The sequence below is a fragment of the Vitis riparia genome, chromosome 10 (genome assembly GCF_004353265.1).
Source record: "Vitis riparia cultivar Riparia Gloire de Montpellier isolate 1030 chromosome 10, EGFV_Vit.rip_1.0, whole genome shotgun sequence".
Taxonomy (NCBI): Eukaryota; Viridiplantae; Streptophyta; class Magnoliopsida; order Vitales; family Vitaceae; genus Vitis; species Vitis riparia.
The window spans coordinates 22,043,577-22,069,491 of record NC_048440.1 but is presented as its reverse complement, the minus strand read 5'-3'; the positions used below and the strand labels follow the sequence as shown (position 1 = coordinate 22,069,491).

General features: G+C 35.5%; 3 protein-coding genes across 6 annotated transcripts; all 3 read right to left on the bottom strand.

The window, feature by feature from the left end:
- Positions 1-48: 48 nt before the first annotated feature.
- On the bottom strand, positions 49-6,420 carry LOC117922935 (chromatin remodeling protein EBS). 2 transcript variants are annotated; one of them, XR_004652584.1, is made up of 6 exons: positions 6,069-6,420; positions 5,642-5,984; positions 5,481-5,549; positions 4,244-4,379; positions 2,123-2,212; positions 49-375 (listed from the first exon to the last, which is right to left on the bottom strand). XR_004652584.1 is itself a non-coding variant. In XM_034841166.1 (5 exons), exons 1-5 carry the CDS (start codon positions 6,139-6,141, stop codon positions 349-351), a joined length of 648 nt encoding a protein of 215 aa, XP_034697057.1. In that variant the 5' UTR covers positions 6,142-6,405; the 3' UTR covers positions 56-348. The 2 variants fall into 2 exon arrangements, 1 of the variants encoding a protein (XP_034697057.1); XM_034841166.1 differs by lacking the exon at positions 2,123-2,212 and having other exon boundaries at positions 56-375; positions 6,069-6,405.
- Positions 6,421-6,781: 361 nt separating this feature from the next.
- LOC117922934 (50S ribosomal protein L4) lies at positions 6,782-12,373 on the bottom strand. Of its 3 annotated transcripts, none has more exons than XM_034841164.1 (10): positions 12,220-12,373; positions 11,033-11,100; positions 10,735-10,942; positions 10,575-10,630; positions 9,831-9,960; positions 9,380-9,528; positions 8,742-8,849; positions 8,513-8,632; positions 7,518-7,691; positions 6,782-7,109 (listed from the first exon to the last, which is right to left on the bottom strand). In XM_034841164.1, exons 3-10 carry the CDS (start codon positions 10,841-10,843, stop codon positions 7,008-7,010), a joined length of 948 nt encoding a protein of 315 aa, XP_034697055.1. In that variant the 5' UTR covers positions 10,844-10,942; positions 11,033-11,100; positions 12,220-12,373; the 3' UTR covers positions 6,782-7,007. The 3 variants fall into 3 exon arrangements, with proteins under 3 accessions (XP_034697055.1, XP_034697056.1, XP_034697054.1); XM_034841165.1 differs by having other exon boundaries at positions 11,058-11,100; XM_034841163.1 differs by lacking the exon at positions 11,033-11,100.
- A 3,128-nt stretch (positions 12,374-15,501) lies between these two features.
- LOC117922930 (homeobox protein SBH1-like) lies at positions 15,502-22,902 on the bottom strand. Its single transcript, XM_034841158.1, has 4 exons — positions 21,684-22,902; positions 21,075-21,318; positions 16,375-16,619; positions 15,502-16,017 (listed from the first exon to the last, which is right to left on the bottom strand). The coding sequence occupies exons 1-4, from the start codon at positions 22,071-22,073 to the stop codon at positions 15,811-15,813; spliced, it is 1,086 nt and encodes a 361-aa protein (XP_034697049.1). The 5' UTR covers positions 22,074-22,902; the 3' UTR covers positions 15,502-15,810.
- Between the last annotated feature and the right edge of the window lie 3,013 nt (positions 22,903-25,915).

Below are 25,915 nucleotides of genomic sequence, written 5' to 3'. Positions count from 1 at the left end.
AAAATTACCAACTGAAGAGCAAAGGGATTTTCATGGTTTTCGCAAAGCTACCAAAAACTGGGAATCCATGGTTTTTTTTACCACAAACCTTTGGGTTCAGAGTGTTCTTAGAGAAGTCGCCTTAAATCTGAATCATCTTTCTGCACAGAATGTATATTACAAAGTAATATCCTAAATCTAGCATTGCATACATATCTCCAGAGACAAAAGACATAAATTACTAGAAGCCTCCAGTCTGAGCAAAGCACAGCATGGTTCTCTGCACTGTACAACTCACACAACAACAATGCAAGAGCTAAATGTGTAAGAGTCAAGCCTTGCACCACAACTCCTGGCCTCTGGATGTGCTCATCTCTTCCTACGCTTTGGCTCCACCTGTGGAAGATCACGACAGGTCTATAAATCAAAATATTCCAAGGATTGCACTTGTAAAAATACAAGAAAAGATTGATGTAAACAGAAAACATTGAACAAAAAGATTGACACAGACAAGCAAATAATATGTAAATGAATCTCATTTGAATTCTAGTAGGATTGCCTTCTTGAACCCTAACCCAACCATTTCAAAATTTGGAACTCCAAAACTTTTAGCACAATGTCATGATCAAGACTACCCAATGTTTGCCCCAAGTACCATTTCCCAGGCAAAGTTGTGAACACAGATCTAATTTGACTGTATATCAGTATATCCAGAACTTAAAGGAACCTGTTACAAGTTAGTGGCTCATGGAATGCTTATGGAAAGGACAAATGAAATTTTTTTAATCCAGCTATTCATCCTCATAATTCAAACACCATTGTAATGAGTTCTGGTCTGGCAGTGTAGGAACTCTAAAGCAGTCATTAAATGGGTACATGGTAGAAGCATTGCATGGGAGGTTATCTATTACACTTCATAACCTGAACATTACAGGAGGTTGGAAATCTCGGGGGGACTGACTAAGAAGGTTAACACAAATGTAAACTAAAAGCTTCAATTAGAACAAATTTACATACATAGGAGGTACAATTATAAATGCATCTCCACCTTAAACTAAAACATATAGGAACGAAAATAATGGGTAAATTTATTCAATTGAAACAACCTTTCCCCATGACACAGAAGACTTTAGACGGAGAACTCATCCCACCCAAACCAACACTCTCATAGAAACACTTGATTTCAAACTGTTTGGAGTTTTTATTTCATTGATAACTAAATATTTGAGGTTGTTAACTACAAAATCCAGTAAATCAACTAGAGGCATACCTGATATTTTGGTTCAATGGCCATTCAGAACATATGGATGCATTAATCTCTATGGGCAATAGACTGAACATAAAGTATATTTATAAGTTCTTTTACAATCTACTGGAGTTAGCTTTGGTATACCTAAGTTTAGCTGCAAGTTTTAGAAGCAGACATGGCAGGTTAGACTGTTAACATGGATCCAAGAGCATGAGCCAGCAAACAGAGAAATTGAATCGCCTGGTTTCATTAGAATTATCCCTTCCAGTAGAACAAACAATCTGGACAATAATTTTGAAGCTGAGTAACTTACTCCATTATTCAAAAGAGTGGATCAGTCTTCCTAGGCGGTACAATATCTGATGATTGCCAAGGTGTTAAGAACTTATCATGGCACTAGGAATTCACAGCTTATTTTTATAAATATTGAGGCCTTTTAAAGTTCATTATTTCATTTCATTAGAAAAAAAGTGTAATTCACACACACACACTCCACCACCACCACCACCACCACCACCACCAACAACAACAATAATAAATAAAGAAAACAATATTATTAGTTGGCACAAAATTAATATGCTTGCAATCATCCTTCCAATAATTAAACACATACAACTTCTATATGAAATTATTTCCAATATTTGCAATCATCCTTCCAATAAGTTTATGTACACAACTAATAAATATTTCAAATTTTTGGTCATGAAGTGATAGCAAGGGAACTTGTCAGAAGGGTCTTTGAGGGGGCGGATGCACCAATTCAGAAGATCAAAGAGGTTGTGCCTTGATGACCGGAAAATAGAATTCATGATGGGAGGATATTATCTATTTAAGATTTCAATGATATGAAGGCATCCTCCAGTTAGAGGGATGCAAATGTCGTCAATGTTTTACCTCTTCTCAGAAGTACTTGTATAGCTCCCATGTATTTGGGAGGTGGCCCCCTTCTTGGGCTCCCTCTATCTATATTTTATTTTCCTTAACCTATCATTAAAAAAAAAAAAACACTAAAATTATGAAAGAAATGTCAACTTTTAACAATCCACTGCCAAACAATATTTTCAGTTATAAATAAATAGTTTGCTGATGGATTAGACACATTCCTAAGTAGGACACATTAGTCAAATGTTAACAAACAATCAATTTTAAATTTCAAGCACAATACAACAGTAAAAGAAGTAATGTGCACAAAGGAATTTATGTTTTGGAAAACACACTATCTTTTTTTTGATAGACTTCAAAAGCATGTATTAAAAAACGCCAAAAAGAGGGGGCACGCCCTACGTATATAGGCAGTACACACAGAATAAACCAAAGCAAGCACCACTTGAGAAACACACTATCTGCCTAACATTCAGTCCACATGATATAAAGTTATAATGAGCAGACTTCCGTTCTCTGTGCTACAGGGCTATCGGTCCCCCACAGATGTTGAAACATTTTGAAATTATTATTTAAGAATTGCCTACAGTTAATAAAACAGATAATTCTAGTTACTATAAATTTCCAATAACCATGCCTTGGTTTATTTAATAGTATGAACAATATCAGAGAAAAACACATATCATATTAGGTTAAAAAGGGTTCATAGACAGACTAGGAATTAAAAAAAATTGATCTCTGAAGCCCACTGTCTTAAAAGTTTGTAAAACCTACCATTTGCTAGCATGGCATATGATGTTATTCTAAACATAACTAGTGAATGCAGTTTAGTAGGTTTAGCAAGGAGTTCATATTCCAAGTTCTTACCAATACAGAATTGTCCAACAAATTCCTTTAATTTCTAAGCATCAATATTTTTTCACCATCTATGAATACCCTAAAATCACAAGACAAGCATATAAGAAACCCACAAAGTCCAAATATTAAATTCTGAATTCCAACTGGCCCAAAAACACTCATGCCTTATAGAAATTATTTATTTTTCCTACTATAAGAAAAATTAAAATTTTATTAGAGAAGGAAACAAAAAGATGAAAACTGCCTAAACATAAGTCATGCACACAAAGAAAAAAAAACCAACTCAAAAAGAGAGAAACCAAAAGATCAGAAATAATATTTCTCCTTAGTTTCAACTTTGTGATTGGGTGTTGATATCTTCAAAAATCTATTATTCCACTCTTTATATAGACTCCAAATGACAGCATGAGAACCACACTGTAAACGGTAAATCAAAATAGCAATCTTTTGTCAAAAACAATTAGATTGATGATCATGGCATCAAGTGCATTCAAGAAAGAAATGGAATGCTATTCCAAAAGCAGCAATCTAGACCAAGGCAATGCCAAGGAATAACTTTCCAAGGTGAAGTAGCATAACAGTAATATCTAGCTACTTCAAAGACCAACTGAACAAAATACAAGGTAACAAAATGAAATAGAATTAAAAATGGAAAACAAGAGAAGGCACACCAAAGAATAGAGCATAACAATTTCAGAATCACACAACAATCACACAAGTCTTAACAAAAATAATAACAACAAAAATAGCAAGTAATCAGGATAAATATTTCTTCCACCCACATAACTGGCTAGGGATGTAGAAAGAAACAAATTATCGCATATCTCGAAGCACAAAACATCCTCCAAATATGTTTCTCATCTTGAAAGACTGTTTGGAAAATGCCACCAAAAAGGATATTCAGTTCCACATCTCAGTAGGCATTATAAAATCAGAGATTTGTATCAAACCTATACAAATTTGAAGATCAGAGATACATGCATAATCATATAAATAATAATAACCATCAAGCAGGAGAAATTATGGCTGTTTAAACGGAAAAAGCAATAGCCCAATGACACAACTATTAGTAAGTTTTTCATATTTGTGCAACAATATGGGCCCATAATATGAAGCCAATGTTACAAAGTGGTGCAAGTATGCACCCATCTCACAAATGAATTTTCCAAGAAAGCAAGCAAACAATGGATCATCATGCACAAGATTTGACACCAAGTTTAATGGGGTAAACAAAGACACCAAACTCACTTCTCCAAGTGCAAAAAGAAGTCTTACCTTGGTGTCAGCTGTCGGCGATGTAGGAAATGCATTCTGGGATCTTTTGGCCTCATCATCAGAACAATCAGAACACAGAAAGTGATCTAGTTTTTTTGCTGCTTCAATAGTCATTTCAACACAAACAGGATGATACCTGCAAGGATAATGATGAATAATTATTATGTATGTATCAAGAAATACATAAGTAGGTCACCAGAATTTCCACTGAACCTATATTGTGAAGGCATACTTGAAGGCTTCAAATCTAACACAAAAAATAATGTTACCCTTATAATTTATCCACAAAATGGGTTGTGGCTTCAAAGAAAAAATGGTTTCACCAGTGAATATTCAGATGATCAACATAAGCAAATGAGGCCTCTGAATCTTGATGTATAAATAAATTAAGTACAAGGTCAAAACGACTGGTATATATTAACCGCAAAATATGAAAGCTAAAGAAGATAACAAGAGATGGGCGCCACTCCATCTAGCAATCTATATATTTAGCAACCTACCAATCCATATTCAAACTTCTAACACAAATTCCAGCAGAAAGTAGGAGACTTCCTTCCACATACTTGGGTTTCTTGGGGCATTTGACTAATTTAGAAATGCTTGTGCAACTAATTTTATAGCTAGGAATTCCTAGTCTTTCTAATGCAATAAGGCCCTTTTTAGATATTGGAAAGTGCTAAAAGTACTAAGGAAAGAATCTCAAATTCTTTTGTTTGCTTTCCTATGGAAAATATGAAGAAAAATGAAATGTATTAAGAATTAACTACAAACTCATGTATTTTAAAAATATTTACTCTCTTTATAAAGAAAAAATAAATTTGGAGAAACATGATAAGAAAGGCTAGGTGAGTTTGAACTTGTATTTAATTTCCTTGACTTTTCCTTTCCTTCACTTCTTCCTCATTTTTCCCTCCTAGTCTCTCTCATATTTTCAATGATTCAAAGAGAGTATAAATACAAACTTAGATAGTCCAAAATAGATATATGCAACAAGTTTTATTAGCTTTATGTGGCTGCTGGAAATGAGTTAAAAAAAAAAAAAAAAAGGAATTTAGAATTTATGAATATGTTCTTTTCCTTTTGGAAAAAGGGAAAGACCTCCAAGCAATTGAGCTTTTAACCCAAGCACTTCTTCTAGTTCAGGTTGAGTTTTTCACAAAATCAGATACAAAACTGAAATGACACAAAACACAACAACAACCGGAAACCCAACAAAAGAATAACAAAAGCAGGTTACCAGTCCTTGCACCCCTCGCACTGGACCATAAGATCATCTGGGTTATAAGGCATCTCGCATTTGCAATACCTTCAATACAAAATTCAAAAGTATTCATCAGCCCACGAATACCAGTACATTCAATCATCAATCATCAATCCAGCAAAACAACTCAAACTCACACAGCAACTCGGTCCGGCGTGAAACCCCCAGTAGCTGCCTTATACTCGAACCGACAATAGTAATCCTCAGCCCCAACATTTTCAAGCTTAGTATAGTTCTTGAAGGAGTGAACAGTGCACTTCCCTTCAATAGTATGAGCACTCTGCACATCATAATGGTCCGACAAAAACAACTCCTTTGCTCCATGGAACTGCCTCCGCCCACCAATCGACTCCTCCGGCCGATAATACCACCGCACCCGAACCTTCACGTTGTTCCGATTATCGGCCTCAATCTTCTCCACACGCGCTACGTAAGATGGCTTATCGGTGTCCGATGGCCGCATCAACACGCAATCACCAGCTGCAAAACATCCAAAAACCACAATGATTCAGCCGTTTTGAACACCAACGCAACAGTCTCATCGCTTTTGTACACCGATTTTACCTCTCACCACCTTGTTGGTGCCTTTGATGGTGTACGAATCCAAGTCTCTTTTCCCAGGCCTCGTCTTCGCCATCACCGCTAGGGTTCTTTTCCTTAAGATCAAAATGCAAACAGATTTCGCAGCTATTTCAATGGCGGAATCCGAAATCCACGCACATTGTGCCAGATTGTTCCAGACGTAGCGAAAATGATTGTTCGAAACCCTAGATTTTGGGGACGAACACAAACCCTAGCTCATCCTCCTGGAGAAAGAGAGATAGATAGAGAGAGAGAGAAAGAGAAGACTTACGAGACTGTGACTTTTTACCTTCAGTATAAATACTATATTCACTTTATTTACAATTTCATTTTTTCGAACGAAATGAAATCATTTAATTACGAATCTGCGTAATGGAAAAGCAGCCTCGCCTCCTTTTATCCAACGTATAAAAAACGTTTTAATTTTTTCCAGAATTGGATGATTTCATTTTCATTTCATCAACTCATTCTCTGCGATTAAACGGTTTCATTTACGTAGTAATGGATGAAACCGTGTCTTGACTTCCCTGCATGTACTCAGCCCACATTAGGCTGACATGACCTCTCAACCGTCCGATGTGTTGACTTTTCAGGAGACCACTATTTTATTCTTCATTCTACAGTTCAAAATATTCCATTAATCGTTCATATTCAATTTTTTATTTTTTTATTTTTAACAATAACCCCATCTCAGAAACAGATTCAATTGAGCTTTGCCAATATTCAAAACCAGAAAATTCCTTTAAGCTGAAGCTACATTGTCCATATAAAGATGGATAAACATACCCAGTCACACTGACATACAAAATTTTCTTTGGTTCTTTTGGATTAAACCCGAAAATGAAGAAACAAAGTTGCTAATCTGCTGCTGATCTTTATTTTGAATCATAATGGAGTAGAACAGTTTGATTAACAGTCACTTCAGCGGTTAATTGGGGTGTGCATACGCTCGACAATCTTGTTTACAGCATCGCGGGACATCACCAATGTGTCATGCAGCAGGATGCTATAGACATTCAAGCCCTGCAATGGCATACACATCATGGAAGAACCATAAGAACTGAGGTGGAAGCAAGGTGACCTAACTGTATAGCTGGTTCACATGTATAAGAATCTGTGAATTGTGATCATTAAAATCATGATTTACTTTGGCATTATGATGAATGTTGTGATGAATTCTGGGGTTGGATTCAGTAATGAATCAAGAAACTACCATGAAAGGACAAGGTTTTAAAACAGCCAAGTTGTTCGCAGTTGTTCATGAATTAAAAGTAAATTAAGAATGATGAAAATGCAGGACAGAGGGCTGTGCTCTCAGTGATTGCCAGAAACATCTGTCTGAGATTAAGAAATGTTTTAACCATGACCTGAGATTAGATCCTTCGCTTGCAGTTAACATAGAAGATCTTAAAACAAGGGTTTGCAACTTACAATTGAGGGCAATACGTTGACATAATGAAGATTTTGTGTTGCCAACTTCAGCTTTTCAGTTATCGGGCCACCATCCACCAGGAGGAGTTTCTTGGTGTTCTCCATTTCTTTGACATAGTTCACAATGTTCTTTGTCTTATGTGAAGGGACCTCCAAATCGTCAAAAACCAGAAGCTGCATACATTTGCATTTTTGTCAGGTTGGTTTGTAATTAACATATAAATTAGGAGACTGATTAATCGTAAGCAACAGAAATACAGATAGAATCAGATAATGAGTGCTCTGGCTGAGACGAATTCAGTACAAAAGAACACCTGGAAGACAGCATAGCCAGGGTAGAATTAATGGCTGTTACAGGATTCATCCAGCCAACCAAAGTAAAATTGATGTTTCTTTTCTCTCTGAGGTAAGTTAATCTGATATATTTGATGTAGACGATTAAGAATAAAGGTTCAACAGATGTTTGTAGCAGCAGGATGTATGATGAAGCAGCAAAATGAATGATAAAGGTCTTGAGAACTAGAGCAGCCTAATCTAACAGTAACCAGCAGGCCCTTAAAAATTTTGTGGATGGAGTTCTTTGAGTAGAAAATGAGGTTGACAAAGAAAATTCTAGATTAGCTAAACAATCTCCAATAGTTGCACTTGTAGAAAATTTGAATAATCTAGGCAGAGAAACCGGAACTGCTCTATGGAGGCTTGGATACTCCAACTATCTCAATACAGACACCTGTAACTATAAACAGCATGATATAGCATTTTCAGTATATGAAAATATCCCCAGCCCCACCCATCCTTCCAATTTCAAGAACACCCAGTGGTAATTAAAACTTGACTATAGGGGGACTTCTATTTGATACCCAATTTCACCATCAGAGTTGGAAAATATATTGCTAGAGGATGATAATGAAAGAGAGAACATTTTATTTTTCTCTTAAGTATACAGTGCCAATTGAACAGCAAAGATCATATTTTGAGAAGAGAGAGAGGGTTACCTTTCCTTCTGCTGTACGAGCAGACAGTGCAATCTTCAGACCTAGTCGCCGAACCTTCTTGTTCAGCTTGATTGCATGGCTCCGAGGCTTAGGGCCATGCATGATAGCACCGCCCCTAAACTGTTACATGGCCATCAAATTATTTAAGGTTTACCAAAACCATCTTAGGGATGGTCACATTGAAAGCAAAAAAGTAACCAGATACTTAATAAGCGAAACAAGAGATTACCTGGGGCCCACGCAGCGTTCCATGCCGTGCTCGACCAGTGCCCTTTTGTCGCCATGGCTTTTTCCCAGTTCCACTAACCTCGCTAATAGTTTTAGTTGAATGGGTTCCCTGTAAACCATCCACCCAGAAAAGTAAATGCTAAGTCCTCATTGATTACAGTTTGATTATCAATTAGACAATATGGATGTTTACATCTTTCACTTGGATCAAGACACTTTTGGTCAACAAACAAAATGAAATGAAGCATAACTAGTATTGTTTAATTGGTTGGATTTCTTAAATAAAAGAATAGCAAGGCTTGCCAACAAAAAAAAAATGAAAATTACAGACTCTTCCTCAACCCTCAACCTCTAACAACAAAGAAAAACACATACATACAGAGGGAAATACATCATAACTTTGAAAAATCAAGGAAGAACAAGAATAAAGTATTTTCTACTTTCTGCCCATGGGGTATTAGCAGTTGTTTCCGGCTGTTGTTTCCCTCCTAAGGGTAGGTTCTTATGCTTTGCTCACCCGTCCGCCAGTTTATTATGAATGGGAAGAGCACTTATTAGCATTTTCTCACAATCAAATTTTGTTTTGGCTCCATTATTGCAAGATAATATATGCTTTAGGTGTCAAAACATAAATAATACCTGTTGTCTTTTTGCAAGCTGCCAACGTACAACACGATGAACAATATCCTTCCTAATAGGTACATCAAAGACATCACCAGCTAAAACCATGAAGCCTTTGTCTTCATTATGAAAATTTGTCACAGGAATTACCAGGTCCTGATAGTGCCCTACAACATCAATAGAACTGGAGAATTCAGAATCTTGAATGAGCTTTGAATTAAATGAACATTGATTATGCCCTGCTATTTACCTACATGTAAGATCACCCGCTTATAAGTTCTTTCTTTCTTTCCTTAGAAAAAAAAAGATTAGGGACAATCCCTTTTGAAGTATTCCCAGTGCATGGTGGATTTACTGGCTTAAAGTCATTATAGAACGATTGAAGTAAATATTTTCAAATTTAAGCAACTGTGGTACAATTTTTCAGCCACAAAATATCTCAATATAATATTTCAACTTTTTTTCATACCTGGAGTACGTTCTGGTGTTAACACAGTCTTTGTGGATAATAACTCGGGTGGAAATGCAACTCCACTTGATTCAGGAGTCAGGATGGTAGTAGTTGAAAGGCTTCGAGAAGAAAGGAAAGATGAACCAGTCTGCATTGAAATAAGAATAACAAGCTCAAATAGTCAAGAGCAACATGAAGTACAAAAAAGAACAAAGAACCAAGAAATTATCAGGTCAAATGGAAAAAGATGCCACATGGATCAAACAAGAATCACAGATGAGATTTCAATAACTAGGAATGTATTAGAACTGAAAAAAAGGAGGGGGGGTTGGGGTTGTCCTTGTAATGTAATACAACAAGAATTGAGGCCATCAGTACAATGAGGTAGGAAGATGGTCTTAGACAGAATCTCGGGTAAAAGATAAGCAGAAAAATATCTTCCACCCCACCCTGTGTGAATGCAAGGCCAGAAAGTTACCTAAGTGTCATCTTGATCTAGTGAAAAGCCTCCTTGGTAAGTTGCTTGACCAAAGGCAAGACTACTACCAATCAGAAACTAACATGAATAGTAACTGAAGAATAACAAAAGCGGACAAATTCCTATGAAAGGATTATAGAATAAAAAATAAAAAAATTTATCGGAATAAAAATAAAAAATAAAATTGATAAAAAAATGACATAGAATCACAAAACACACACACCAGTCCTAGATAATAGAAAAAATAAATTCATAATGAAGGAAAAGACAGATTCACCATGTACCTTGCAAGAGGAATCCGTGGAAAATAAGCCATCTTGAGAGACAAGGCCACACAAGGCTGTGGAAAGATAAAATAATACCAAAATTAAGAAGCCACAAAATGGTCTAGCTGGGCAAACCAGATGAACAATCATTTTCTTAAAATATATATATATCCCTCACCATCAGAAGTACGAAACAACCGACACATAATCATTGGAGAATTACAGTGCCCAAACACACGTGAGGGACCAAAAGTCCGTAAAAGCCTTCTGGATATTGATACAGCCATTCCTCCAATAGAAACTAGGACTCAGTTGAAGTAGTTTCCAGAAGTAGCATGTGAAGCTCAACAGTGCATCCAAAGTTCAAATTCATCCAAAACCTTTCACTGTAAAGAAACATACGTTCAAGTTTCAAACCCAAAATCAAGTTTTACAGCCCAACCATGATTATAGAAGAATTAAAAGAACCCAAATACTTTTCCATTATCAATAATGTTATACACTTCTTGCCAACTCCAGTTTCTTGGTGCTAGCCTTTCACAACCTAGGACCATCCAATATAGAAACAAAGTTCAATATTTGCATCTAAAACATCAAACATACTGTTTGATATTGATTAACTCAACTTGTTAAAAGATTGTCATTCTATGGACATAAGAAGGTGGAATTTCAGAGGTATTTAGCACAGAACATTATATCCAAGAGAAAATATATCAGCTTGAAAAGTAATCAAATAAATGTCAATCTTAATAGTAAAACATGGACAGGTAGGCTACCACACTGGGCACCATTAGACATTCATATAGGTGGATATTTAGGCTGCTACAAAAATGCGTTTCCATGGCCACCATTGAAGTCCTCCAATAAAAAAATTCTTCAAAAAGTTTATCTAAAAATTTGCTTATAAACCCCATATAATAACCCATATAATATCAAATAAGGCAAATCAGCACAAACATTTTTATGATTACATTCCATCTTCATAAACATAATTCATAACAAAATACAAACACAAATAATGCAATACAAAAGTTTCTACAACCTAAATATCCATATATCTACTCAAGAACTTGGCACCAATTGGTTGTCATGCAATGACTTACTTTTACTTTGCTCTCCATTATTCCCACATTCCCAGAAGCCCCAAAATTTAGCATTTGTTTCAAGACTACCATGACCCATCATAAGAACCATTTGACCCAAAATCGCAAGCTAAAGAATTAAACAAATCTCTATCAGAGACAGGCATTTCTTTAAACACCAGGCAAGCATCCCAAACCCACTCCACCATCATATACATGAAGATTACACCTTTCTCTCCCAACCCACTTCCCAAATCCGCATTTTCCCAAATACCCTGAAAAAAATCACATGCCCACGGCTCTAATCTAAAAAATGAATCTAATTTCAACCCAGTTTTGGCATGAGGTCAACCTCAGCTTGAACATCTATCACCATTTTTCTGGGTACAAATTCCAATAACACCTATCATTAAAAAACCCCACATCCAAAGTTCTAAAAAACTGCACGTTGAACCTCTTAACCACAACGTTTATATTCGTTAAAATGAACTGAATTAGCCTCAGTCTCCCATATACTAAAGTGTCAAATACCATGAAATGGTAAATAATATCATAAACAAGATCTTTCAAGTATTGAATACCTGCGATCGATTGAAGAAACAGAAATAGAAACGCAGCTTTGAGGAGGCAGTGGTGGCGGTGGCGGGGACAACGACTGCGACGGCGGGATGGGACCGTCTAAATGTTCTCGAGGGAGTCGACGGTAGAGGCAGGGCAGCGAGAGAGTGAAATGGCGATGGAGCGGAAAACCCCAGTTCCAAAACCTTGGGGTTTTGTGGGCCTAGTGGGGTTATGAAATGGGCTCTAATTGCGAAGCCCAATTGGGGTCTAGCTAATGGGCCGGTCCCATTTTCCACCTTGGCCTTTCCCTATGCAGACATGTTATGTGGGCCCATATATCGGTCATGGTATGTATCTGGACACTACATGGATTTTTTAAGCTTAGAGCCTAAAGGATGTCTTTTTTTTTTTTTTTTCTTTTTTGGTAAATAAAAACCATCGAAAATTAATAATAACTATATTAAACCACAAGGCATTAGAGCCTGTTTGGGGTGATTCTGTTTGAAATACTTTTATCCATAATGCTTTTGTTAGTAACAATTCCATTAAAAGTGCTTTTAAATAATGTTTCAAATAATTTTCCAAATTTTTAGAAACAATTTTAAAATTCTTACCAAACACGTGGTGTTTGTTTTTTTGGTTTTTTTTGCCTAAAAGCAATTTATTTTCAGAATTTAAGTTGTTTGTTTTTTTTATTTTTTTATGACTTATTATAAACTTTTTACTGAATAGAAAAAGTCAAATGGTGTTTGTTTTTTTGTTTTAACTCTAAATAGAACCTTAATGCTTAATAGTATTAAATATTAGGTTGTTTGTTTTTATAGTATTTTATTTTTATTAAGTATTCAAAAGTAAAGAAAAACCAATATGTTATTTTTTCTATTTAGAAAAAGCTACATATTTTGACTTTTTCTATTTAGTAAAAAGTTTATAATAAGTCATGAAAAAGTAGAAAAATAAACAACCTAAATTCTGAAAACAAATTAATTTCAACAAAAAGCCAAAAAAACAAACACCACCAAAATAGATAACTTTTTTAAAATAGAAAAAATAACATATTATTATTTTTTTTTAATACTTAATAGAAATAAAATACTACAAAAACAAACAACCTAATATTTAAAACTATTAAGCATTAAAGTTTCATTTAGAATTAAGTAAAAAAACAAACACCACCTTAGGGTTTGTTTGGAAACTATTTTTGAGAATAATTTTTTATTCTCCATAACAAAAAATACATAAATTATGTTTGCTAATCAAAAATTGTTTTATATTTTTTTATCTTAAAAACAGAAAACAAGGTGTTTTCAAATAATGCATTTCAGTTGTTTTATATTGTTTTTACTTTAGTTTTTAGGTTTGTTTTAAAAAATAATTATATAAATACATAAAATAATTAAAAATAAAACACTACATATAAAAATTATTTTTAAAAATATTAAAAAGAAATTAAAAATATTTTAGGTTTTCAAATAGATTTTTGTTCTATAAAACATAAATAATAGTTTTCAAAAACTATTCTTAAAAACAATTTTTTTTTGAATTGTTTTTTAAAATAGTTATCAAACAAACACTTAATATTTAGAAGTGTTTTCTTATAAAAATTAAGTATTCATTGAACTTTTTAAACAAATCATTTGATAAATAATGCTTCCTAAAATAATTTTTTTATTATAATAAATATTACAAAAATAGTTATTATTATTATTTTAAAATCAAAACATTAAAATAATTCTTCTTAAAAACATTTTTAATAGAAGTATTGTTACTAATAAAAACATTAGTAGATAAAAACTTTATTGAATAAAATTATGAGAAATTCATTTTCTTTAATTTTTTTTTCAAAACTTCAAATGAAAGTATTATTAATAAAAAACATTACTTGGTAAAAAATATTTTGACCAAAATTACTTCTCAACAAGTTCTAAATTTCAAATCTAAAATTTATAAGAAAATACAAAAGGAATCAGAGAATGTTGTATTGAAGAAAAATATACTTTATAGAAAATCTTTATAAAAATGGTGCTTTTGTATGTTAGATCTTTGGCCGGATTTTAGCAAAAATGATAAATTTCCTTTTCTCCTATTTAGTGATACTATTTTTTAATTTTTAGGCAAGGTTTGTTTTTCAAAAAATTTGAAGAAAAATGTAAAGGAAAAGAAAAGTAGAAGGACAAAAAAGAAAGAAAGAAAATAAAAAAATATATTAGAAGTTAATAAATGATTTTTATTTACTATTTCGAACTCATTTTAACTCATCAAATTAAATAATTTAAAAATACATAAATTTTTAATTAATTTTAATTATATTTGATTTTCTTTTATACTTTTCATAAAACAATCAAATATGAGAAAAATCATTTTTTTTTTTACATTTTTTTTTCTTAGCATTTTCCAGTAACCAAACATGATTTAAAGTTTTAATCTTGATTAAGATTATTTTTTAATTGATAATTTGATAATTTAATCTTCATGTGTTGTTAAAAGGAGATTTGATTATTTGTTAATGCTTTATTCTTTTATCAATCCATTCCTCTTTAAACCCTTATCCAAACCTTGACCATTTAGATCAAGGCAAAGGCAAGTAATCATGTAAACCAACATTCTCCAATGATTAAACCCAAACCCATACCCTAAACCCTAACTAACTTTCAAAAGGTGTAGTCTTAAATGGCTAAACCCTAAGCCCCACCTCAAGTAGCCAAAATGAAGTCCTAAAAAGCCCCAAACGCTATCCCCTAAACCCTAGCTCCCTTTGCTTCTTCATCAAGTATAATGTGGACACCAGTAAAACCCAACTCACCAGAGGCACAATGAGAGATGGTAAACCTATATTAATATATCCTAAATACCCAAGTTAAAACGTTGTCTACTTTATCCATACTAGAAGTATAACCAACCCCACGTTCCAATCATTTGAGGACTTAGGTTATTAAACTCTTAACCCTAAACCCTAAACCCAAAATCCTAATTAACTAAACCCTAAAACTCAAATTAGGGTGCAACTTAGACTAAATCAAGTATGTTTTCATTAACTAGATCAATAATGGCTATCAAACTAAATCACCGCAATCACCTGCCACCGTCTTGTTTTTGGGTTTTTAAGATCTTTGGCGACTACCACTGTAATTGGAATTGATTTAATTTCATTGATCTAAGATGGCCAAACAGAAGAAAAGCACTTCAAAGAACCACACAACAACACCCTTATAAAACCCAAGTGACTGATGATTTTGAGAGTTTGGCCCAATTTCATTAGTGGAAATTAAGCATCATCCAACATAAGCTTTAGACCACCAATATGAAAGTAGAAAGGAGCTTAAAACCAGGAACCATGTACATTTCAAACTTCTTGGCTATGAAATCTCAGCCATTTCCAAAGTGGATTCACCCCAAGTACAAGAACCACAACACAAACCCATCACTAGAAAAACATTTTTAAGGGAGGACGAGCTGCATTTAGCAGTCTGATTTAGCATTAAATAGGCAAAACATAGATACAAGTGGTAAGAGTACAGTAAAAATATATAACACCATTCAATAATATATAAAGCTACAGGTTCAGAAATGCAGTTGCATTTTCAATAGTTTAAGCCGGTCATCTTCCATCTTCAGAGGAGAGTTGGGGAGAGATCCATGGGAAAGGGATTGCCCAAGACATTGTCCATGTAATAGTGGCCTGGATGTGTGGCATCCATAACCACAAACTGCATATCTTCTGAGGGCTTCCAGTGCCGCTTCCTTTGGTTAATGAACCAGTTGTTTATTTGCTTCTGATCCAGGCCTGTGGATTCTGCAAGAGCCAACTTCTGCGACTCCTGTTGATACACAGTTGCACCATGTTGAGTCAATAAAAAACCGAATATTGAGTTTGGGTTCCTATTTTATGATGCTGAAAGCACCAGAAAAAGTACTCAGCAGAATGGTACATGCATACAACTACAAAAAACACCAGCACCCAAGTACAAATTTAAGTGCATACCTAACATATAGAAAACAAAAAGCAAGTTTGATAGGGGATGAAAACCGAGACAGACAAGAAGCCACCAGGGGGTGCTCAAGTTCTGATTGATTCTTGATACCCCAAAGGGCACTTCCATTGTAGATTAATTAGTGCTCAGAATCTAATATAACCATGATTATGGGCATTAAGAAGTTTGTAGGGAAAACAGTACCGATGGGTATGGCCATTTGTAGTGTCTGCTCCACCAATCCAGCAACTGCTGCCGGGCTTCTTTAGGTAGCTTTCCTTTCTTTCTCTTCTTCATGAACTCCTGCTTGAGACTGCTTAGATATCCACTATACTTGCGCAGAAGCTGGCCTTTCAGTTCCCTGTCCTCTGCTTGAGGATCAATGAAGTTGTTATTTACATCAACTTCTTCTTCAGATGATCCATTTCTATCAAGGCCCTCGCCACCAGCTGATTACATTGAAAATTTATTAGCACTTCATACATGAGAGTTTCTGTTGACAGTAATGACAACTTTAGACATAATAAACTAGATTATGATACTATTCTAGATTCATCACAAATCTAAATAGTTCCATAGTGATACAGAAGAAATACAAAGCAAAGATTAGATTACAAAACTATTCTAGATTTGTCAGAAATCTATATGGTTCCACAGTAATGCTGAAGAGAAACAAAACATAATGTTCCACTGTAATGCTCAATGAACGAAACAGAATCCAATAAATCAGGTGCACATGCATATATCCTATTAGGTTGCTCCCAGGTTGATGCCCTAGTTGGGGACAAATTAGTCACAGTGAAAATTTCGTTCCATGTAAATTTCAACAGATACCTTTTCACTATTGATACCCCTAAATATTCTCCTGGGAAGAATCACATGCTGAAAAAATATTCTTTAGGTCATCAAACAAGATGGCAATCTTATCAATATCATAAATTGTTCCCATCGAATATTTGCTTGCAAGCTGATACTAAACATGATAAATTGTTTCGAGAAACAATATCATGAATTGTTTCTATGCGCAGATTCTTTCCCTGTTCACAAAGATAAAGCACATGCATGCACCACAAAGTAAAACTTACAGAATGTGATCTCCTAGATTGGGATGTGTACTAATATCAAGAGAAGCTAGTTTCACCACAAATTTTCCTTAGATTCAAAGGCAAAACCAAGGATTGGTGAAATAACAAAATCTGATTGGGTGGATTTTCCGTATGAGCACGCCTATAGAAATCTACTAGCAGTGAAATAATGTTTTGATCTTGATATACAGGTTTAAGGTGCTAGGAATTTTAGGTAAAAATCTAGATAGTTCCAGTATAACTTTACCATTGATCTATCAAGAACCTAAATTGAATGCGTTTACTTGAACTTGACAATATCTGCACTTAAAATTTCCTTCCAGTACTTTATGCCAGCCCTTGAAACCTGCTGCTAGAGATAACAAGATTGAAAGTTTCTCATATACCAAATTGTGAAATTCTAAACACATTTGTTCCTTTGATGTCTGAGCATGTTACTTAGTGGTTAAAATCAAAGATAAAAGCTTGCTAACAACATTCTGATATTAATTATGCCAACTACTATAGCATCCATTAATAGGGCATCTAATCCTAGCACTTTCAACTTCACAATTTAAACCCATTATTAAACCCTAATCAATAAAAAAAATTGAAGGAAAATATATATCCAAAGAATATTAATATTATTACTACTAGCTCAACAAATTGAATGTTCCTATGGAAATTCTGATCACCTTTTTGTATATATTCACAATAAACATGTCCCTCCATTCACATTAACCCAGTATATCTAGTCGTCACATTATCACCTAGACTAAACTAATTCAATATTGAACTACATAGTATTTAAATCTCCCAAAGACTAAAAATGAAAATCAACCCATAAGTAGTTCCACTTCCACCTAGGTTTTTCATATACACACAAACACACACAATCGACAAATATTTTTTTCTCCTGAAAGTGGCCCCTTCAAAATTCTGTATTGTCTAAAAAGGCCTAGTGTCTCTAATGCCAGCTAGTTGTGCTTCATAGAGATTCTTTTTAGGCCAATAGATGTTCTTTTTATCCAAGTCCAAAAAGTAGAAAAAATAATCTTGGTCTCCCTATTAGAAGGCCTTCTTTTTAGGCATACCTTTCTTTTAATATCATCACTTCAAACAGTACTGGGACACATCCAGCAAGATCTATTGCAGGCAAATTTCAGGTTTATATATAGACACCTGTATGGGAAGTTCATTCAAGTACTAGTTCTTGAAATATGTTGACAGAGGATATAATAATAATTAATTCAATGGTACTATCCCATATAAAAGAATATTTCAGAAAGCACTGCAATCATATTCAAGTGGATTATATTGACAAAAGTAGGTGATCATATCAAAACTAATAGCAGCAGAACAAATTAAGTAGAGCATTATAAGCAGTCAGAAGGATGCCCTAAAATAGAACCAAATAAAAGAAAATAAAGAGACATAAATCAGTTAATCTTGATAATTCAGACACTGAATAACATCTAATACTGGATCAATAGCTTACTACTACATCCAATGAGTATCATTGTCAAACTTCATGCACCTTAAACTAAGATATAGGGGACTGAACTCCATGATGATTCATCAGCATAATTAATGTGTAATGTGTCATTACTCAGCCCCAAAACTCAATACTCCAAAAAAATTGCGGTTATCTAGAAAGAAAACCATTTGCTCAAGAAGTTACAGTTAGGACTATCAGTAGGATATGTAAAAGCAGATTGAAGAGAAAGATGCAGTGAGGCACTTAATCCAGTCACTTCACAACAAACTGTTAAATCATATTGTGGCTATATACATGTTTTCTGTGAAATATTAAAGCCATAGAGATCAAATCTCCATCTATTCCACCAGCACTGGTGTAAATGGAGAAAACTAATAAAATCTATACCGAAAACAAACGTAGCTAGCAGGTTCTTGCACAGGACTTTTGAACTAGTTACATATGTTTAATTAATCCTCTTTCAAAAGCATGAAATAAGGTTAATTTCTCATCCTCTTCTTTATTCCAGCACTACTGACATTCACAAGTGCATGCTAGAGGCCTGGGGTTCTATCTCTCTTTCATTATTGATTACCATCACTTTGGACCATGAAAACAGACCATGAAAAACCAGCATGCTATTCACAAATTCTTGGGAAGGAAAACAAAAACTCTGAATAGAAAACTAATAAAATATTTCAGCAAAGAAATCATATATAATCAAACTTTAAAAGCATAAATATATTAGGATTGATGTTGAGCAAAGCAAAAAATAAAGAAAAAGAGAAAGAAACCCACAGGACTAGGCAGAAAGTGCATTAATAGATTCACACACAAAGACTAACAAAGATACAAGACACTATTAATTAACTGTAATTGAAAAATAAATGATAAACATATAAATGAACCCTATAGAAATCAACAATATTATATCAACATAGTCAAGCATCCGTACAAAATCAAAACTATCAACACTGCACTTAGATCACATCTGTCAACTCCTAGTCCCTTACAATATAATTGCACCTAAACAAGGATTCGATCATACTAGAGCAACAAATGGACTCGACTTTTTTTCATTTGGCTACTATGATGATAGATGTTACACTGCATCCCACTTGTCTGTTAAAATCTTTGTAATTTATCAAATAAGAAACACTGGATGTGACACTGCATACTCAATTTGTCTGCTAAAATCCTTATAATTTGTGAAACACTAAACACAAGAATCAATTTTCACTCAAATCTAAATGCCTAGATCTGCTTACAAGGATGCCGCTCCATTCCCAGACCCATGCCCTCTAACTCCAGAGGGGGCCAGCCATCCAAAAAGCAAACCTTCCTTTGTTCCTGATCAGAGTAACAAAGTTGGAAGACCCTCCCCAAAGCTAAGTCTCCTACAGTTTAAATCATGCATGCTCCACAATCAGGGCACAGCCATTCCAACACACCCCAAATGCTTTTAAGATTTGTCCCTAGTGCCATTGCCAGCTCCATATTGTGGGCACTGATGTTCAATCACACCCCAAAAGAATTCCTGCAACATCTTTCCATGCAATACAGTTCAAGTTAAATCTTCAGCATCAAACAAAATATGCACCTTGCTACCTGTAACCCGATCCGGGATATCACCGGAACTCAGAATAAAAAATTAATAAAAAAAAAAAGGCAAAGGGTTTTGCAGTTCCGCTTCGCAATTCTTACACATTCACCAAAAGCCAAACCCATCTCAATTGATTTCTTACTCCCCCGGAATTTCTTTGAAAACCAGTTAAAGTTGCACCGGTACGCTTGTTTGGATAGAGGAGACAAGCAGCTAATTAAAAGTCACAGTCAACATCAAATTGGGAAAATAATTGAGAGGCCATTTTCTTCAAAAACATATTCCCTAAAAGCTGCAAAAATGTGCGAATATCTAGCAACCCAGCACCTGAAGAGGTTATAACAAACACAGAAAGGCCAGTTGAGGAAACACACACAACGAGAAGAGAAGAGAATCAAAGCTAAGGATGTATAAAAAATTCCATCTCCACGTACCGAGGAAACCCTAGTCCCTGAAAAAGTACAATACATACACGAAAGAGAAGCAGAAAAAAAAATTATAAAACAACAAAAACAGAAAAAAGAAAAGAAAATACCAGAAAACAAGGATTAAAAAACTAAGCAGCCACTGCAGGAGGCAAGCTCTATAATATTGTTGATTAGTACTATTTAGCCTCTTTGTTCTTGGGAAACAAACACATGCATGTCTGGTTATTATAAAAGTAAATAAATAAATCCAACTACTAAACAATCCATAAATAGCTAGGATCTTTTAAGTTTCGCTGATGGAACGAAAGAGATGGAGAGAGCGAGGTCATCACCAGAATCAGAAGAAGAAACTGTGAGGGCTTTGAACTGGCACTCGACCCTTGAGAGAAAAAGCATAGCTTCCTTGAAGGGTTTGGAGAGCTCTTGCTCGTACTTGGTCAGCATCTCACAGTAGGCCTCCATGAATTGATCGAGAGCCGGATCCTCGCCTATGCAGCTTGTTCCAGTGCGAACCATGGCAGCCTCAGATGCACAAGCTTCCTCTAATCTTGCAACTACTTCAGGTGGTGCTCCGACCTGTCATCAGATTTGACAGAAGTCATGAAGAAAAAGGCAAAAACCGAGGCTTGTCTCTATCATTTAGGTCAAAAGGTTTTGTATCCTTCACTTCCTTGCAACATAAATCAAATTAAGAACCACAACGTAATGGGTATGTAGGTTTCCGTCCACACAGTTCATCAGTTCAAAGAATTGAACATGAAATATTTACCAGGAAATGGGCATATAGTGATTGAATTGTCTATCTTTTAAGCTGAAAAAGGCAGAGATGTTGATAAGTGGGTGCATATATACATGTGTTGGAGAGAAAGATAAGAGATGAGGACTATAATAATAGCTTTCCGGGTATTTGGCTTTCTGAGTGAAAATTTTTCGTTCTTCACCTTTTGGCAATTGGCATAGGCGGCCAAGAGACGGTGGTAGTGAGGATGAGCCATGATCTTAGCCTTGACAGAAGAAGTGCTGCCATCGTTGTTGCCATGGGTTTCCATGAAATAACACCCAGGGTCACTGCCGTGGTGGTTGTTGGTGGAGGTGGTGGTGGTGTGCTGGTTATGGTTGTGATTCTCCAGTATCAGAGAGGAGCCTCTACTGCTGTTGCGGTTAAGGTCGTGATTGTGGTTGGGAGGCAGAGGAAGAAATAGGGTATTTGCGTCTGCAGCATTAGGATTAGATGTAGTCATGAGAGGCATCATCATCATAGGACATAGTCCATTACTACTGTTGTCTCCAAAAGCCATCAAACAAGCAGTGCTACTAGAACCACCCTCCATTATCTCTCACTTTCTTATCTTTCCATACTTATATAACCATCTCTCTCTTTTCTCTCTCTCTCTCTCTCTCTTCTTCTCTTTACTAAGATCGTCTTTTGTCTCTCCAGTGCTCTCCCGGTTTTTATGCTACAACTTTCAGCCTTTTTACAGAAAATCCTAAATATTGGTAGTAATAGTAGTCAGCTGTGAAGGGTTTTTCCCCTTGGCTTCGTCTGTAAAGCCTGTTCAGATTTCCTTTGGAAATGGGTGTTTTTCTTTCTGGGCATTAACAGCATTAACTCCTCTCTTTCTCTCTCTCTCTCTCTCTCTCTCCCCCCTTCTTTGGCTCTCTCTCTGAGTGAGATCAATGAGAAGTGAGAGAGAGAGATGGGGTTTCACAGTGCACGCTGTGTAAGCCACTGTAACAACAGCTTAGAGCAAGGGACGCCTACGCCTAATGTTTTTATTTATCTTGCAAAGCTTTACCTTCCCGATGAAAACTCTCTCCCTCTTTTCTTGCACTGCCACTGATAGACTGCCATTACTGGCAAGAAAGGAGAAGAAAAAATGTTAAAACGAGAGAAGGTAGAGAGAGAGAGAGAGAGAGAGAGAGAGTAGTGGAAAGAAAGAGAGAGTAATAGAGGAACGATCAAATCGAGGAAGAGCCAAGATGGAGGTCTACAACTAGTGGTGATGGAGGGAGAGAGAGAGAGAGGGAAAGGTCTTTGGGGCACGGAATCACCACAACTCCTGTACTGCACTGCTTCATATCAATCTGTCCACTCATTTAATATTCGCTCGTGGATTGTCCTCTTCTTTATCTCTCCCCCAAACCCATCAAACCCGATCCCCTTCTCTCTCTTTCTCTCAAGATTTTACTGAAAATTTGCAGTTTTGATGAAGCCAAACCAGATGAGAAACGACGCCGTTTGCTTCAAAAGGGGAAATTGCCCTGACATAATCTTTTCCCAGAATTCAAATCTCTCCCCCCATCTCTCTCTCTTATTATTAGTCTCATTCATTCCATCTAATCCGTAATTATTAGCATAGGAAAAGTGGGTTTCAGCTTAAAAAAAGCTGGAAAAGCTAGTGGGACAGTCCGAATGTCTCTTCCACCTCTCCCTCTCTCTCCCCCCTCTCCGTCTCCCTGTTTCTGAGTTGTGGTAGCTTCACTCTCCTGTGAAAAATCGTGGGAAACCACTCCAATCACGGTGAACAAATTGTCGCTATTGGATTGTCCCCTATGACCCTGCTTACCTAAAAGCCTAATCTCCGCTTACACCGCCACTGTTCCTCTCACTGTTAGTTCTACAACTCTGACCTCTACACTCTCTTTAATGGCGCCTTTTGTAAGCTTTGTGTAGTGTACCTGTACCGCCATCTTCTTTAACACACACACACACAAAGGACTGTCATTTCTCCGGCATTTACACACACCCTAGCTACCAGAGTCGAGGAATCTCAAGACTCCCGCCCACAAGTCGATTCTTACAGTCCCAACACTGTAGGTTTTTTCTCCTCCGCTTCCTGTGTCCCCAGTCATACCCTACGTATTGTCCCTTTTGCCTTCCTTGAACGAAGGTACATGGTACATGCAAGTAATTGTTCTGCAAGCTTTAACTTCACTTCTTATCATAGACTTCGTTGGATCCTTATCCAATTAAATTCACCAGTCGATTTAGCTGCAACATATTCTATGTAAATATTTCTTCTCTAATGTGTTACTAATTATATTAGAGCAAAATTCTGAAGACATCATGTTCGATCATTTTCATTATCCTAATCATATTATGTTTTCTCGTACCACTATGTTTCATATGTTTCAACTACCCTAATCACATTATTTTTAGCTATTGGGCAGCGAAGATTGACTCCATGGATCTTAAAAGGGAGTTATGTATTAAATTATCCTCATTAATTAGCCCAAGTGTGTGACATTCTTTTATTCTCCTATTGTACTTTGTGCATAGAACTTGTCAACTTCTAATATTTAGTGCTAATAATTGCTCTTTCGGGCTTTGATCATACATGGGTAGGCCTCGTGTGGTCAACTATTTTATTGATTCAGGAGCCATTGCCACCTTCTGAGTTCTGTCCCCATTTTTCCATCATGTCCTCATTTCAAATTAGACATTTTTATTTTAGATTATCAAGTCCAATGACCTCACCATAGTCCCTTTTAGGTCTCACAGTTTCATTTCACATTCATTAAACCCTAAACCCACCACACCACATTCATCCAATGAGGGGTTCTTGATTAAATTCATCATGCACCCAAAAAAATTGAATAAGGGTTTTAGAAAATTAGACACTTCATGTGAAAGGAAACATGGGTGGTGGATGCTTAGGATAGGATGAGGTCATTAGGGTTAGGGTTAGGGTTAGGGTTACAGAGGGCTAGGGTTTTGGCAGGAAGATAAAGCTATGGACAGATAAAATAACTATAGTACGCGAATCAGTCCCAGCAGCGTAAGAATAAAAGAGGGGAGAAAGTTGAGAAACGTCACTGGTGCGAAGGTGAAGGTGGAGAAAGAAAGAGAGCATATGAGTGAGAGAGAGAGAGAGAGGGTGGGGTGGGGGGGGCATGAAGTTAGGCTCTTCCAAGCAAAGCTTTTCTGATTCACTTTACGTCATGTCCATGGGCAGTAACCATGATACAAGTGAAAAAAGGAGGAACAAACAGCTGCCTCTGCTGTTGGCTGGCATTGAGTTCAAAGTTTTTTCAAAATAAATTCTCAAGCTGTCATCAGACTCATCAGTCATCACAAGATTCACAACCAGATGTCACAGCAATCAATAACCATGGATACCCTTTTTAAACTAAGGTTTATATCTGTAGTTCATGTGATTCAGGTTATTGAAAAGCAAACCCCTTTTCAGTATTATACATATATTTCTTTAGCAAAAGACCATGGTACCGAAATTGATACCAAAGCAAACATGTAATCTAGACCATTTAAGTACACCATGAAATCTTAATCATTAAAGGATAGCACAAAAAAATAAAAATTAAATTAACTATGAAAAAAAATAAGATTTAGGTATTAAATAAAGAAATCCATTTATATACACGACAATTTGTGATCAATCGATTATCTTTTCAACATAATTTATGATTAATCAATTATCTTTTCCACGTTTAGGAATGACTTGTTTGTTTATTTATACCTTGCACATTCCTATTATGGGTGTGGAAACATAATTATCTTTGCACACTTCCTTAATCCCACACATACCCACAAACCACCACCTTTTTTTCTCTCCTCTCTCGGCACTTCAACGAGAGGGAAGGTTAGATGTTTGGTCCTAATCAACATAGGGTGCTCATTAGTTATAATGCACTCTGATGGCATTATTTTTTCACACCTTAGCTATTGTCTCTTATGTCAAAAAGCAATGCTAAATTTATCCAAGCTGCTTTTTCTATGTATGGGCTTCCTTTTCCACAGACTAACCATCGGATATTTGGCCAGTAATAGCATTGAAAAAAAAAAAAAAACCAACTTATTTTTTGAAAGACGATTTAGTTTCAAAAAGTTCCAAGCAACCTGTATCTTTAAGAGACTATTTTAATATAAGATAAATGATTTTTATTAAGTTCTTATAGTGCAAAGATTGAAACTGTTTTTTACAACTTTTTTTTTGAACCCCTCAAATATCCCTAGACGACCAATATGATTGTGGTTTAATATTTTTAGATCTGAATTCTAAAGAATTAATCAATCAAATCCTCATGAATGATGCAAATTCATATTACATTTGAAGCCTGTCACCCCCCTTTACACTTTACTTCAAACGTCATCTAAATTCTAAAGATGAAGAAGAAACAAGATATGATTTAATGTGGGCTCACATGCATGCAA

Excerpts from the sequence above, each read along its gene's own strand:
- LOC117922935 (XM_034841166.1), bottom strand. The coding sequence starts at position 6,141 with ATGGCGAAGACGAGGCCTGGGAAAAGAGACTTGGATTCGTACACCATC. Across the intron at positions 4,380-5,480 it reads TGCGAGGGGTGCAAGGACTG|GTATCATCCTGTTTGTGTTG; the intron begins GTAACCTGCTTT and ends TTATCCTTGCAG. Across the intron at positions 376-4,243 it reads CGCCGACAGCTGACACCAAG|GTGGAGCCAAAGCGTAGGAA; the intron begins GTAAGACTTCTT and ends GATCTTCCACAG.
- LOC117922934 (XM_034841164.1), bottom strand. The coding sequence starts at position 10,843 with ATGGCTGTATCAATATCCAGAAGGCTTTTACGGACTTTTGGTCCCTCA. Across the intron at positions 10,631-10,734 it reads GTTGTTTCGTACTTCTGATG|CCTTGTGTGGCCTTGTCTCT; the intron begins GTGAGGGATATA and ends ATCTTTCCACAG. Across the intron at positions 7,110-7,517 it reads TCAACGTATTGCCCTCAATT|GGCTTGAATGTCTATAGCAT; the intron begins GTAAGTTGCAAA and ends ATGCCATTGCAG.
- LOC117922930 (XM_034841158.1), bottom strand. The coding sequence starts at position 22,073 with ATGGAGGGTGGTTCTAGTAGCACTGCTTGTTTGATGGCTTTTGGAGAC. Across the intron at positions 21,319-21,683 it reads CCTATGCCAATTGCCAAAAG|GTCGGAGCACCACCTGAAGT; the intron begins GTGAAGAACGAA and ends ATCTGATGACAG. Across the intron at positions 16,018-16,374 it reads ACAAATGGCCATACCCATCG|GAGTCGCAGAAGTTGGCTCT; the intron begins GTACTGTTTTCC and ends GTGTATCAACAG.